General features: G+C 37.6%; 1 protein-coding gene across 1 annotated transcript in view; it reads right to left on the minus strand.

Moving 5' to 3' along the window:
- The window catches only part of ATP10A (ATPase phospholipid transporting 10A (putative)), a 110640-nt gene that overhangs the window by 26272 nt on the left and 68559 nt on the right, over positions 1–15809 (minus strand). Inside the window, exons 6-9 of the mRNA XM_058828620.1 lie at positions 13876–14009; positions 12028–12280; positions 1974–2191; positions 329–523 (exon numbers count right to left, since the gene is read on the minus strand). Coding sequence (XP_058684603.1) covers positions 329–523; positions 1974–2191; positions 12028–12280; positions 13876–14009 — 800 coding nt within the window. The remainder of the gene's footprint in view (positions 1–328; positions 524–1973; positions 2192–12027; positions 12281–13875; positions 14010–15809) is intronic.

The raw sequence follows: 15809 nt of genomic DNA on the forward strand, positions 1-15809 counted from the left end.
AATTGGTTTCCACACATGTTTACATATTTATGCTTATTAAATGAGTACGTTGCAGTACAAGAAATCAGCAGAGTTCCAGAAGTATCTTGAAATTGTCGATGAAAGCACGTCTTACCATGGAGGCAAGTGAAATAGCTGACTTATTCCATTCAGCTAATGCATTATTAAACTCACTCAGTCACACAGTGGCTCTACAAGTCATCTCACAACTCGCCCTAGTTGTTTCTCTCTAGAACAGGAAGTTTTCATTTCCCTAGCTTACAAGATAATTTAGTATCAAGGCAGTATCAAGAAGTCTGAACTCTCTTTTCTTTTTTCTTTAACTTACCTTCTGTCGAGGCTGATTTGGTGCAGTAACCACGACTGTGTTACATATAGTTAAAGCTATGAAGAAGTCAAAAACGTCACATAGTTCTGGACTCAGATGGGATAATGGCTGTTCGTGGCTCCTCATGACCTCCAGATGCTTTGCACATTCATTAACCTTTTCTAACAACCTTGGGTCAGGTGTGATGTCCTTCTCCTAATAACAAATACCAGTGATTAATATCTGTGTTTCTACATTTCCAAAGCAGCAACAAGCAATTAAAACAGTGTCAATATCAAGAGTTTTGGGGTAGCCTTACACCACAGAGTAGAGGTGGAGAGAACTGTAACACACCCACTCTAGACAATGAACAGTTAACAATGAGCCTTCTGGTAGAAATGATGTGAACTATTTATAGCAGCAATATTTATCTACTTTGGAGGTAGTGGAAAGGAGGAGAGATACATACTAATTTTCCTCCCTCTTTCCCATTTAATTCAAGACATTTATTATCTAATACTAAAGTATCGTACACTGCAGAGACCAGAAGTGTGGAAAAAATAGGCAGCAATGACATTTAAAATTTGGCTTTACATCAGCACAAGAAAATGAAATCAACTTCAATTGTTTCTTAGAGAACAACAGTCATCTGCACATTTGAATTTAACACATGAAACGTTGAGCCCTTTCAACTCTATTTCATCAGTATTTTCCACCCATTTAGTATAACTCTTGTCAGAGCAAACTTCAGTATTTTGTAACACAGAGGGAGGCAAGGATACAAAAGATTAAAAGATAAACTGATCTAAGCCTCTTTTCTCAGTAGAATTTTATCACTTGATGCTCAGCAGCTGATGAACATGAGCAACCACAGAACTCCACGTATAAAAACTGCATCTTGTAATTTTATCAAAAAAGCTTACTCTTGACTGAAATCAAGAAGTTCTACTAGTGCAAAAAGCACCTTCCTTTGTATTTGTAATTTGCTTTAAGGGTGAATTTGTGTCAACAGTGCAACAATGCAAATCCCCAAGAACAGACACGACTTGGCTCTTCTCCCCTCTTATCATTCAGCTCATGTAAAACTTACACTAAATTACAACAGTATAAAATAAGCCAAATGCAGTTGTAAAGACATAAACTCACCAACATTTGAAATGTAAAGATGTTTACTTTTTAAAATACAACACATGCAGTTGACTGATAACCACTGAAACTAGAAACTATGCTATGGTGTATGTCAATAGTGTCTAAGAATTGGAATACATGGTGTTCACCCCAGCACTTGATAGCTTTAAAATCCTCTGACAAAAGAGAAAAGAAGAGGCATATGGAGAACAATTAGAATCCTTGACATCAATGCTATTCTCAGCTTCTGTAGATAAAAGGAAGACATACATTTACTTCCCAAAATCAAATTATAACTAAAACAAATTATTCAGATTGTCTTTACCTTCAGCTTGTTCCCAGAGACAAGGCACTTAGATAAGATCTATGCCAACACTTCATTGTTTTTGTACAAACAGATGTTTTTACAGAAGTAAACACACCAAGATGAAATCTATAAAGAGTCACACAATGCGCTACGGATTTCTTTACCTTTTCCTTTCCAGGACATGGTTCTATTACAAGATACAGGACACTGCATTTAGTTCTCATGACTTACCATTGGGCTACTGAAGGCAGTGTGCTTTGAGAGTATGCTTGCTCTTTTTGCTTCAGCTCTGCTACCCGTGCGCCGGTGGGTTTTGGTGCTCTGGCTCCTGTGTATCACTTTGATGCTCTGATGGCTGCAGATGCTGTCACGCTGGGACAGAGTTCCTCCTTTTGGGGCTGCCTCTTCTTCTTCAGAATCAGGTTCTTGGTACATTGCTAAGCGTTTGGCTATCATTAAAAATAAAAAGGGACAAATGTTGCATATGTTAAAAATGGCTTAGAAAGAGAGAGAGCGATATGGTGACTTTTTTTCAGGTGATCTGATTTTAATATTATGCTGTGCTTTCTCAGTAATAATGAATGATTCCACTACCAGGAGATATAGTATAGTCTTAACTGAATGGTAGTATCGAATGGAGGATGCAGATAACATAATTAGAAATGTAACACAATGCATTGCCTCCCTTATCATCATATTATCTGTGAAAGGCAGTTAGACTCTGCAGTAATTCAGTGCATCCTTGAAGACTGTTCTCCAGCTTTGCCTGATGAAATCAACCAAATAATTTGGCCTTCACTTGATATTTGGGTAGGAAATAAAGAATCCAGAAATTTTTCCTGTCATTTCCAATACAAATTTCAAATAAAGTATTTTCCAGCAAAAATGTCAAATCGACTGAGTAACAGTTACTGACACCTGAAATCTACCCAGAACAACACACCTACTGAACACTACTGCCTTTGTTTTACACACAGAGATGAGGTACAGAGAGCATTAAAGCCTTGCTTGAGGTCAGGGCCATTTGCTGAAGAGTGGAGACATGAACTCAGCTAGATTCTTGACTGCCAGCCTAGTGCTAAAAAACCACTGTGGAGCCTGTCCCTTCTTCTCTGCATGACAGACAGGATAATGCAGCATGCAGTATAAAAACCAGGGTACCCTCACCTGCTGCAACACTTGTTCCTATCACCATCTGCTGCAGTGACCAATTCCTGCTTTACGCAGAATGAAAATTTTTCCAAGTGATATATTTTAGATGAATGCTTCCTCAATGAAGAATCCAACTAAGCCAAGTAATGCTAGAAAACAATCCTGGCAGTTGGATATACAGAAATCAAAAAGGAAACAGAAAGCAGAGGTGTGAAACAGCTGTGGAATCCTGCCGCTCTAATGACAGGCTATTTAGATGTAACTGATGTACAAGATATTTTTTCATTCCTAAAGACCGTGGGCGTTTAGTAATCTGGGTGATTCATTAGGCAGGCAAATGCCACTCTAACAGGTATCTATTTATTCCTTCATTATGTATTCATTGAAAAGCTTTTCATTATGCTTTCAAACTAATCCACAATATACAGTACAAGTTACATACTTGTGGCTCAGTTTGCTTCAGTTCTCCAGTGTAACAAATTAGATTTTCCTAATAGCAAAAGATAAATCACTAGCATGTAAGTTAATTATTCAGGCTTTTAACAAACAAACAAAAAAATTATTTCAAAATACTTCCTGAGAAAAATCTTGCATAATATATGGTGAGTTTGGCACATGATCACTTTTAATGTAGCTAGCTTTACAAAGAAAAACCCACTCTCACTATCTACTGCAATTTCCAAACATGTTTTAGCTGTCAGAAAGCAGCTGGAGGAGCTGAAACCAGACCATACACAGGACATGGTGATAGCTCTATCACTACAATATCATGCATCAGAGGTTTTTTCAACACCATTTGAAACATGTATAAGCTTTGTCTGAAATGTAGAAAATGGGAATTTCTCGGTCCTGGCTGTGACTGCACACCTGGTCACTGCTCTAAATCTGTACTCAAGTATGCAAGTATCCACTGTACTCTGGCTCCTCTGGCAAAACATTCAAACCATGGATGTAGAAAGGACCACAGCACATTTGGAGACACACAGACTGCAGGACACACTGCATTTCTGCCCCACACCTTGAATAGAGCCCTGCAGCCTAGGTCCTGAGGCTGATGTAGACTAATGGTGAATTCATTAGCATTATTTGGTGGGATATATGTTCCTCTAGGTATGTGGTAGGGAAGTGGTTGAGCAACAGCACGTTCACTGCCATGTAGGCAGCTGATCCTTGAGCCACACAGCTTCCAAGAGAATGGCACAGCAGTGCTGCCTTATCCTTTCAGTACTTGCCTAGTTCTCTAATTTGTATTACAGAACCTACAGGACAGCTCAAAGAATTAGGGAGGTCACTGGTTTCCTTGGTCCTTCTGTTGCATGGTAATGAGCTGCAAGTAAATGAAGTTCATTTCACCTCCAAAGGCTGCTTCCTGCAATTTCATGCATGGGCTTTGGGCCAGGACAGTTCTAACATCTTCCATCACTCTTGCCCACTAATTACCACTTCCTTCTGCTCTGTAAGCTTCTCTGTATTTTCCCAGTGGAAATGCAGATCCCTATAGTGTGAACTCAATTGATTATAGGTTTGTCTATATCAGAAGCAGTCTACACAGAAGGTCCAGACTGAACTGCAGCACTCCTAAGCAGAGATCCAGGCTGGGGATTATTGATGGAGAGAACACCATGGGATGAGACCTGTGTGAAGGCAGTGCCCAGCCAGACAGTGCAACCTCTGCCTTCATTATCTTCTGCAGGCTCCTTGTTACATGCTACTAACCCCTGGTTGAAAAAACATTGCTCAAGATGACACAGTTGTAAGGTTTTCTGCACTTTATCAACATTTAAGACTTAAATCCATGATAAGAAAAACATTTTTGTGCCTCATTTTCATTAGGGCCCTCAGCAGTAAAACCAGTCTCAAGCAGAGCTGGTGCGGCATGTGGACACAGCCACTCTCAGGAAAAGCATAAGGAAAGTTTGGATTTGCCATAGGGATAATACTTTCACCACAGACGCTGGACATTTGAATGGCAGACTGACAGAAATCTGTGCTGCTTCTTCTCATAACAGGTAATATCCCCTGACAGTGAAATGACTGGCTACAATTACTTACTTCAGCTTTGCAAAATCTGTTACTCAGTCGGTCCAGCTCCCTTTCAAGCAGAGTTTTTTTTAAAAGGATACATTTTCTTTAATAATCATACCTACTTTAGGCCTCTGCTCTGAAAATATGTCTTCACATATAAGACCTCAAAGACCCTGAACTGAATATAATTTTATTCCCTGAATAAAAACTGTGGTTAAGCAGAGAATGCATTTCATGTACAATACACAGTTATGCTTGCATACCATATCTCTGGATTCCTCATTGCTCTTTCTTCTTTCTTGCATTACATCTTACATATCTGGTTTTTTCAACATAGCAAAAGCGGTTTCCTAATGCAGCACTCAGTTTATTTATTAGCATTACACTGATAGCATGGTTCTTTTTAGTCTATGTAATAATAGCTATCTCTTGCTCCCTATTTTTCTCTTATTTTTATTGTAGCACATCCATTTAATTGTCCTTGCCACTGAGAAAGAGGAAGAAAAGGGAAAGTAGGAACAAGACTGGAATCTCATTTAACCAAATCAAATGCAATTCTTTTGATACAAATGGTGCTATTTCAGTTTATACCAAGAGAAACTTGACAACAAAAACAGAAAACAAGCTTGAGCACCTTTCAACGTTTTCTCAAGTGCAGTCTTACAAATTATGCAGCAAGAATTAAGGAGTTTAAAGAAATAATGAAACCCTGTTCAATCGTTATGCTATGGCTAAGGTTCACATCGCTTCAGCTGTGCAGTGCGTGCTTCTCTGGGAACACGCTGTTCTCTCCACCCACTCAGCTCCCTCCAATTGCGAACCTTTTCCTGTGAACATTATAACCTGAAAGACATTGTTGTGGGATACTTTTCAGTTTCAGCACTGAAAATTGATGGCCTTGATCTTTTTTTCAAACCAGTTTCTTATTAAAGGCAAAGACACAAACAACTTCAGTAACACAGCTATGCAATTTATGAAAGTCAAATTTCACTATGCTGTACTTCACTTTATATTCATGGCACAAAAAAGAAACAACAGTTAATAGTTACTCCATTAACCCTCTTTTATCTTTCAGAAAACAGCAGGAAGCTATAAATAAAACTCCTGTAGTAGCTGCCAAGTATTGAGAAGATAAATTCTCTATCTTCTTGAAGATAAATTCTTTTATTTTTAAACCCCTTTTCTTTAATTTCATTTTGATTTTCTTTCTGTTTTACCTTCCATGCCATGTATGTTCTATGAAAAGGGGTCCACTTTTTGGGTGACAGAGACACTGTTGCCACAGAGTCAGATGTTCCACTAACTTGAAATGTGGAATTAGGAACCTGTAAGGAATTTCCCTTCAAGCAGCATAAAACTGCAGACCTCTCCAAACCAGAATACTTAAGTCTTCAGTGTGTGGGCACTATTTCACCATGGAAAAATTCCATTTTGCCTCTAACTATTCAGTAAGGCTACTGAACTGTCACAAAATAAATCTAGATGTGCAGCACTTACACCATCACACCACCTTGTTTCCTTATTATTTTATAAGTGCAAGTTTATTTCACTTTGAAGTGCACTCTAGTGTCTACATAAAGGTTCAGTCAAGCAGTTAGAATTCTATAAATTTGTACAAGTGTGCTAACATAATCTTAATTTACTTTGCAAGAACTTGCCCTAAGAGGAAGTCTTGAGACAAGAAAACACCAAGATTTCCCATCCTCTAACCTCCTGGCATCCCCAGGGACTTAATAACCTTAAGTCCTTTATAAAGAACTCTTTACTCAGAAACAGAGATAATTCCTTTTTTCTTGAGATTTTTCAGAGAAATTGTTGGTGTAGGTACATGCTTAGAGAAAAGAAGTACTTGTCTCTAGGTATGAGTTATTCTGTTTTTTTACAGGATTTAATATGTACTGAGTTCTGTATCTGCTCATAGTGGTTTCCTCTCCATAGTTACTCATTAAAAGTTTTTAAAAAACGAGAGGAAAGGTACAGAGAAACTACAAAAAAGCTACAGAGAATGCCTGAAGCACCCAGTTCTGCTAAAGGTTTTCAGCTTTCCAAGAAAGGCTAGATGGACTACCCTGATTTCTGAAGCTTGTCAGATTTTAAAGGTGTCAGATGAGAAATCCCTTTGGAAGCAGGTCGTGCATTTATGGAAAAGGTTTTTCGATTTCCATGCCTTAAAAAAAAATAAAAAAAAATCACTAATATGGCTGGACTATGCAAGCCATGTTCTTACAACTACACACAAGAGAGTAAGAAAATTCCACTACAAAACAACCCCCCAAACTAGGAAAGAATTTTTTTAACATAATGTGTTTTCCCGTGAAAATTAGTTGCTAGCCAACCTTCATCCAGAAAAACCGTACGTCAGAAAAAAAATTAATTCTCTCTCAAATTTAGTGATAAAGAAGCTTTGTTAAACAAGAGAAAATCACTGAGGTATTTATCATCTACCTTCACTTCCATAAACTTCTCTTATTCTTATGTTGTCTGTAGTTTTTTTCAGTCATTGGAAGGAAGGGGGAGGAATTCAAAGAAAGAAAAATTCAGATTTTTCAGATTTGTGTGGTTGTATTCGTGGAGATTCAATTCGTGTTTTGTCAACAGCTTCATACAATGGGTAGCTAAAACTAGAAAAACAGAAATCACATCCCATAGGCCAGAGGGTGATTAATGCAGCATTTGGAAAACAACTACGACAAATGTCAGGCCAAGACCATCTGGTTGTAGCTAAATCATGTAAGGACTTCCAGAAACACAGTTGGCTTTTCGGCACCTACTGTCTCTGGGATTAGCAGGCAGACTTGGGGCATGGCCATTTCTAAGAATTGTTAGAAGCTGTCTCCTAGCCTGAATGGAAGAGTGCTGCTATGGCCATGTGATTTGACATACAGGGAAACAACACATTTTTTCTTCTTTTCTGTGCTAACATTCTTTTGGGCTAGAAGGTAGTACTAATTGGAAGAATATTTCTGGGATTTAACCAGAGTATAGTGCCAATGGTTATTCTGTAAATACCAGGACATCTGTGAATGGGACAACCATTTTTCTACATGGAGTGGTCCACGACATACCCTGCTCCTGTATTATAACACTCTGCCAGTCAAGAAGAATCTTTGGAGAAGGTAATAGTCATATAGACATGAGGTGGGAATTCTCTTTGTCTGTACAGAGATTTCTACACCACAGAAATAGGTATGTATTAGAGAACCATCAGAGATGTCTAAAAAAGTCTGATAAATTACACCCACAAATGTTTAATTCTCTCCTGTAGCTGTGAACTTATCAGATTACTATCCTCCATGCAAATATCAGCAATTAGGTAATGAGGATCCCATCCTTGCCAATATAGTCTCCACAGGACCCAAATGTGCAGTGAAAATTCCCACAGTCTGATCCAAATTAGTGCATAATCCACCACCAAAATACTGTGGCCTCAACAGTGATGAGTATTTCATAGCACTTCCATCATGGAACTATTATTAAGTATGCTCAAAATTTCCCTTACATTGCTGGATTCCTCTTCAGTGATAATCTTTTACATATCTGTACCCATGAATAATACTTTGTACTACCTCCAGCTGATTTTGTCCCACACTACTGCAATTTATTGCCCTCTGCTATTCATGTTTTTGTCACCTTTTGTCTAGACTAAAACAATGCAGTATTCCTGGGCAAGGTGCCATCCACATCGTAAGAAACTTGGACCTTACAGAGAATTCTGGAGGAAAATGCTTTTTCCAGAACATTCATGAAAACTTGTTTCCCACACCTAAAAATGTATTAAGTCTTGCTCAGGGTTTCAGTTTTTATGTTAAAGCATGTAATAATTGCTTCAACCCTGCATAAGGTCTGCATAAACCTCTGTGATGAAAATCATTATTAACACGTCCATCTCTGATGCAAAACAGAACTCTTCCTCACAATCGTAAATCTCACCTTTCACATGGGGAATGTATACAGCTTTGTGGTACGAATTTCCAGGGAAAAAATGGATAGTCCCATCACATGCTGCCTCAAATATACCAAACCGAATACAGCATAGCATATATCTTTAAAGTAGCTCCCAACTCCCCAAAATTGTGCATTGCATGCATAGGGAGAGGAAGAAGGGGAAAGACCAATCTACATGTCAGAGAACTCATGTGCATTGCTTAATGCACTCCCTGAGTGCAAGGAATGCACTAGATATGCAGAAAGATATGACAATGTCAAATGCAGTATAATAACAATCCCTGTAGAACAGAAAAAAATGGGATAATTTCTCGTAACTCTGAATAAATTTTAGGGAGAAGAGCTTATAAAGCAGCACAGAAAAAAATTATGATGGCTATTCACAATCTGTTGGTTGAGTAATTAACAGATATGCAGCAGTCCAAGATTATGCACAAAAAATGCTTTAAAAGAAAATAAAAGTTCAAAAGTTAGGAAATTTCAGACCTCAATTTGCCAGTGTAGATGTAAATCTGCTCTGTGTGTGTGCATGGCTTAGCCCAAGAATATAGGGCCCCCAACTGATTTCAGTGGAAAACTTGTCAGAAAATCTTGCCATGGGAAAAAGTTTGTTACATCTTAGCCTTGTTCTTGGATATGGCTGAATGGTGCTGTTTTAACTGAAATTTCTCTCCTAAGATTTATGCCTGAGGCAAACATCTGGCATGATGAATTTGAACCAAATAGTTAAAAGTTTCGTACAGCTATCCAAAACTGAAAACAAGATTTTATCATGAGCAGGGTCAAGCAACTGGAATGACAGGCACTGCTACCTCACCACAGCAGAATAACAAACTTGAGTCAAAGAGCTCAGAGCAAGGTTATTTCCATCCTTATACATCCAATTTTACAGTGGAAAATGACCCGTTATCTGCAGTTTATGCATCATGACCCATGTACAATAATTTTAAATTAATTTCTTCATATAAAGTGCTACTCAAAGTTTGATTCCAAGTAATAAACCACTATGCATGAAAAGAAACAACTTGGATATGTGAAGATATAGTGTCATCTTTGAAACAGAGCAAAAATGGCAAATGTATTTTACTGGATTTTCTAGCATATATGGCAGACTCAGATCACCCCCTAAGTGAAAGATTATAGAATTATCTATTCCATGAAATCTTCATCAAAACCTGAGGCGCAGAACAGGATTTCAGGGTTATCAGTGATAAGTTTATCAGTTTCAGGCATCGGTTATAGCATATGCAGGAAATTCAGATACTATCGTATAAGACACAGAAAAGTGGCTGACAAATCATTTCCAAATAAGCACACAGCAATGAAATGTTGTTGATGCACACCCTAAAACCAGGAAGAGCTGTGATAGACGTTTTATCATATCTAAACAAGAAGGCTTCAGCAGTAGAAAAGATAACAGATGGTTATAAAATGAAACTGCAGAATAGAGCTAACAAAATACTTGAATGAAGAATAGTATTTATTGTGTTACTTACACTGATTACAGAGAACAAAAGAAATAGAAATTATCATAATTTATATAAAGAATTATAGAGAAAAACCTACTTTCCCTAGAGGGGAAAAAAACCAAAGGAATAAAATGCTGTGGAAATATTCTGCACCAATTTTAAAATTATATTGGTCAGAAATTTTATACTGACTGGAGTTACAATGAAGCCCAAACAAAGCCATAGGTGAAAAGAATGACTGAAAAAACCAATCCGTTTATGTATCTGACACTCTTGTTTCTAGTGACATTCACTCTGTATTCACTAACTTTTATATTGCAATATGAAATCATACGAGGAAAGCGTGTACAAACTTAGATTTCTGTTAAATTCACTACATCTGAAGAAAAAAGATATGAACATTCAATACTCAAACTCAAACACACAGGGGCCTGAGTTCAGCTGATATCATCTGATGATACCAAGCTCATACAATTACCTTTTCTGCACTGTTTTAATTGGCAATAACATCATTTTTGCGAGGAACAGAATACACTCTGTAATTAGTATAAACAAGCAATCAATGGCAGAGAAGAAACAAAAACCTCACTTATAACACTACCCAACCAACACTAGTTTCTTGAAATGGAGTGCCTTAAATTTAAGGTCTCAGTACTATTTTCAATTAGGAGAAAAAAAAACAACAATCCACTACTTCAAAATACCTTTTTCTGATTAAAGATCTTGTCATCTTTCTAAAGCATGTTTTAGAGTTGCCAGTCTATTTTGATTCTTTATCTTATTCTGTATCTTATTTGTAAGCTGAAATTCTGTAGTGCTCTTTGAGAAAACTTCATAATCAGAGATATTTATGTGTTGTGTAGAATAAGAAACTTATTTTTTGCAAACACTAATATTGTAGCTATCAATATTTTCCTGCATACAGAACATGATTTGAAGAGTTAAGATCTGTTCTTTCAAAAATTATGATAGTATGTTAGGGAAAAATAACACAAACTAGAAACATCATAAAATAGGAAATCACTTCATAATTTTAAAAGGATGAAGAAATAACACAGAGGTGACAACTCTCACACTGCCTTGTGAAAAAGTTATTTTTTACTGTGTCAAGAGGCTGATACTTGTGGATATTCTCTCAACTGCAGTGTTCATAGAGCAAACATACCTGACAGACACTTTTCACACAAGAGCACTGAAAAGAATCTGACAAAGGTAACATAAAATATGCAATTCTATCAGATTATGTTTCTTGTTAATATGAAAATTGGCATCTTTGTCTGCATTTATTTCTCAACACAAAAGGATAATCTCATTGCAGGTATTCAATAAGACACTAATCTGGCTGTATGCTTAAAAGCGTTATTTTACACTGTATACTTCAAATACACCAAACATATGTGATACCAGCAGCACCATTCAATTTTCTTACATTAGCCATGCACTCAAGTGCTTTATTATATCAGAAGCTAAAGCCAAAAGCTTTGAATGTCTTGACAACATACTGTAGATATTAGAGAACACTCTGGAAAGATTGTCATTGCTAGCTGAACACAGCCATTGAATTACACTGATCTGAAAACAGCTGTCAAATTTCTTTTGTTTCCCTGTTTGATTTAAGATTACGGCAACTTTTATGACTACTTCAGTTTGCCCAAAGTACAACTGTCAGATAGAAAACGTGACCATGAGCTCACCGTTATCATCATGGGAATACTCTATTCCAGAAACAGTGCATCTTCGGAAAACCATCTTATTTTCAGTAAGTGTCCCAGTCTTGTCTGAAAAGATAAACTGCACCTGACCCAAGTCTTCTGTGATATTTAAAGCTCGGCACTGCAGTTGAGAGTCTGTTTCTTCATCATATAAATCTTTATCTTGATGAATAAAGTATACTTGGCAGATCTTAACAATTTCAATAGATACATACAAAGAAATTGGAATCAGAACCTAGAATACACAACAGGAAAGAGAATTAGGAGAAAACAGAAGTAAGGATGCAATGAATCATTAAAGCTAGTTAACCTGGTACTAGACTGCAACATAAAGAGGCAATGCATTTTAAACATCTACTTTAAAGATATTATTGTGTTTAAAGAGCTTATTTACTGTGTTAGATGAAGAAAACCTATGGTGAATTGCAGAACTGGAATGCATTATTATGTCTAGAAAACTGATTATCAAAACACGGACAGAAGCAAATATTTTTTAGGCTAATAAGCGGATCTTTAAACTAGCTGGGGAAGGAAAAGAAAAACAATCCCAACCCATACTAGACCATACAATCAGAATACTGTAGATGTGAAAAGATTGAATAAATTTGTTCTGCATAAATAATAGACTGTTTACAAATTCACTTTGTATTCTTGCAGGAATACAGAAAACAAAATGAGAAATGTTAATCTCTCCATAGGAACATATCCTTGGCCTTGGCTTTTGTACTGCAAATTATTTGAATGAAGAACACATTTTATAAGTGCTGAAGAAGACATGAAAAGGCTTTCAACTGTTTCTGTTTCTTGAGGATTGCCAAAACTACATAAAATACCTAATTTGTACCTGAGTTTTTCTCTGCAGATTTTTTTTTTCAGGATAAAAATTCCTGACTGCATACATTGTTTAGTTTTCTGAATTAGGTACAAAGGAGAAATTATAGCATGTCTGTAAGTGGCAAATGTGGTCATTTAAACAAGAACTGCAGTGATATGTAGGTGCTTAAAGAATTCTGTGGTGAATTTTCTTAACCAGTATCATAACCCAATCCCTCAGGGTAAAAATTATTTTCACCCCCTTTTGTAAACAAGTTTCTGCCTTCAGCAAAGCAACCTCCTCCAGTGTCCCACTACGTGAACTTCCATTTATCTCAGTGACATGAATTTATTTTACCTCTCTGAATGTAACCACCTTCACCATTTAAGATATTTCTCCCCAGGACCAAGAAACTTTTAACATAGTTTGTTACCTGGTTGACATATGGTTTTGCAAAGAGGAATATATCTGAAACGCTATTAAAAAGTATAACATTTATTATTATACCAGAACACTGTACCCAAAGTGGCATCCTCAGTCTTTGAGGTGTTGCTCCACAGTGGGTAGACAGGAAGAGTAAAGTTTTCTGGTTCATGGGGTTGTTCCTCCCCAGGTGCAGGATCCTACACTTGCCTTTGTTGAATTTCAGGCAGTCCTCATCTAAGCATCTCTCCAACCTGCCAAGGTTCTTCTGAAAGGATGCACAGCCCTCTGGGGTATTGGCCACTCCTCCCTGCTTGGTGTCAGTGAACTTGCTGAGGAGGCATCTGCCCCTTCATACAAGCTATTGGTGAATAACTTAACACTGGGCCCAGTATTGAACCTTGGGGGACATCACTAGTGACAGGCCTCCAAATAGACCCTGTGCTACTGACTACAACCCTCTGGAATCTTTTTAGTGCTTGATTAGCTTCTTACATGCCTTAGTGGTAAAACGAGTACTACACATATTGCACATATACAACGTTATTGCAGCCAACTAGGAACAGAGGTGACAGCATGTACAACTTGATTACCTGGAACACTATGATCACCGTCAGAAATAAATACACTGAAGCTAAAACAGGTGACAAATATTTGCCATCGGGCCCTGGAACATCAAAAATTGGTTTCTTCTTCTCACCATATTGCCATACCCATAGACCATGACCTGCAGAAGAATTGTAAGAGAGAAAAAAAGCAAATTAACTCCAAGGAAAAATGCTTATGGTATGACTTTGTTCTTAAGAGTTATGTGGGAAATTGGTATTTGTTTTCAAATATTCTGCATGACTTCTGGAAAATGCCCCAAGCCTGTGATTTTTTTTTCTTCTTTGGGATTTGGGGTTTGAGAAAGGGCTTTGGCTGTTCTTAAGCCATGCGAGACTCATTTCACATAACTTTATCTAAATAAAGTGAGCTGACTAGTCTAAATTAGTAGTTCAGACTGCTTCTGTAATCACCAAAGAAAACTACACTTCTTCAGAAAATGATTAATTTCAATGATATGCTGTGTGTTAAAATGAAAGAACTCCACTGACTGTACTAGATATATCACCAGTCAGCTATCAGTCAACTAGCTTTAGAAGTGACTTTAATTTTACTGTGTGAATCATATCCACCACATGCACAGAACTAATGAAACAGCAGTATTAACAAAGTTGGATACTCTGTTCCACATGGAAGCTGAGGAATGAAGAACAAAATAAATTCTAGGTCTTGCAAGAAATGTTTTGGATTTTTTTAATTGATTGTGCCGATAACTAAATAAAGATAAGGTTGTTATTGTTTTGGGAAAATGACGTTCTTGCTAAAGAGAAAGAACGTTGCCTGCCTTGTTAAGTACAGCACTAAGATTTAAATTCCCTAAGATGGTATGCCTGATGTTTTTAAGGCGTAAAAAGCAAGGAAGAATTCTTCCTCAACAAAAAGTATTCAAACCATCACTATATGCTGAAAATCAAAAAAAAGGAGAAAGGTCTACTTTAAAGTAATCTTCTGTAAACCACCTTTGACAAGATCCTTTATATCTTGATACATAAATTCAGTACTGAATGTGGCTGAAAATAAAAACACATTAAGTGAGCACATTATTTTGTCCCTATACTACCAATATGAGACCAGATGCACGATGCCTTTATTGATGTATATATTTTTATTCCTGAGAGCAAAAATAGAAAGCTCCACACTGAGAATGACCTACATTAAGGTTTGTTTTATAAATACCCTCAGATTTTCAAAAGAATTAAGTGTCATATCTCCAGTTATACTTTATTGACAGAAGGTGTGAAAATGGCCTGATTTCTAGAGAGCACCAGGCAACTCACAGGGCTCAAAGAGCAGATTTCTTTCCAGCTGTTTGTGGCTTGCCAGCACCTCGAGCAGCTTGCTCTGGCCCTCTGCTGGCGGCTTCCAGCCTCGTAGCAGACGGGACAGAAGGGAAGGCACACCCTGTCACCTACTGAGTGCCACCTCCCCCCGTTCACATTCACACTCTGGAGAGCCCCAGCTACACCGAAGCCACTGACAGGACACAGCCCGCTGCTGCCGCTGCTGCCGCTGCTGCCGCTGCTCCGGGGACACCGCGGGGCAGAGGCAGAGCCGCAGGCAGCAGCTCCCTGCTATGAAGCCTCACCACGACATTTCAGTCCTGAGGACTGGGCTCCTCAACACTGAAACACTACAAAAGTGTGTCGTGAACTCAGTGGAAACAAATAAGCTGCCTGATTCACAGCTGGAAATACTCATCTTTAAGCATTTAACAATACCTGGAAAAAGGCACAAAGAGACATTAATGTGGCATAAGATTGTTATTAAACTACACCACAGTTGTCAAGAAACATTCTGGTGTTTATGCTGTATGAGTCACATGCAAACATTGCACAACACACAAATATTAAGGATATGGAATTCACATGCCATATATAAAAAATAATTTTTGGTGCCAAATGTAAAATTCAATTCTTTCTCA

The sequence above is a fragment of the Poecile atricapillus genome, chromosome 1 (genome assembly GCF_030490865.1).
Source record: "Poecile atricapillus isolate bPoeAtr1 chromosome 1, bPoeAtr1.hap1, whole genome shotgun sequence".
Lineage (NCBI taxonomy): Eukaryota > Metazoa > Chordata > Aves > Passeriformes > Paridae > Poecile > Poecile atricapillus.